Source organism: Penaeus monodon, chromosome 27 (assembly GCF_015228065.2).
Source record: "Penaeus monodon isolate SGIC_2016 chromosome 27, NSTDA_Pmon_1, whole genome shotgun sequence".
Classification (NCBI taxonomy): Eukaryota; Metazoa; Arthropoda; class Malacostraca; order Decapoda; family Penaeidae; genus Penaeus; species Penaeus monodon.
Genome location: NC_051412.1, coordinates 20,477,575 through 20,477,790, shown reverse-complemented (window position 1 = coordinate 20,477,790; position 216 = coordinate 20,477,575). Strand labels below are relative to the sequence as shown.

The 216-nt window shown below is 63.9% G+C and overlaps 1 protein-coding gene across 1 annotated transcript in view; it reads right to left on the bottom strand.

The window, feature by feature from the left end:
• Positions 1-5: 5 nt before the first annotated feature.
• The window catches only part of LOC119590448 (plectin-like), a gene marked incomplete at both ends in the record, with an annotated part of 7,249 nt that continues 7,038 nt past the window's right edge, over positions 6-216 (bottom strand). The window contains 1 exon segment of the mRNA XM_037939109.1: positions 6-216. Coding sequence (XP_037795037.1) covers positions 6-216 — 211 coding nt within the window.

Genomic DNA, 216 nt, shown 5'->3' with positions numbered 1-216 from the left:
TGCATCCGGTTGATCTCCGTCTTCATGGCGTGGAGGTCGCCCTCCGTCCCGACCTCCTTCCTGAGGGCGTCCCTCGCGTCCCTCATCTCCACCACCTTCTTCTCCCACTCCGCCCGCTCCTGCGTCGCCTCGAGGAGCTTCCCCTCCGTCAGCTCCTTCTTCCTTCGCAGCTGATCCTCTTCGCTCTCCCTCCGTGAGGCTTCAAGCTCCAGTTCC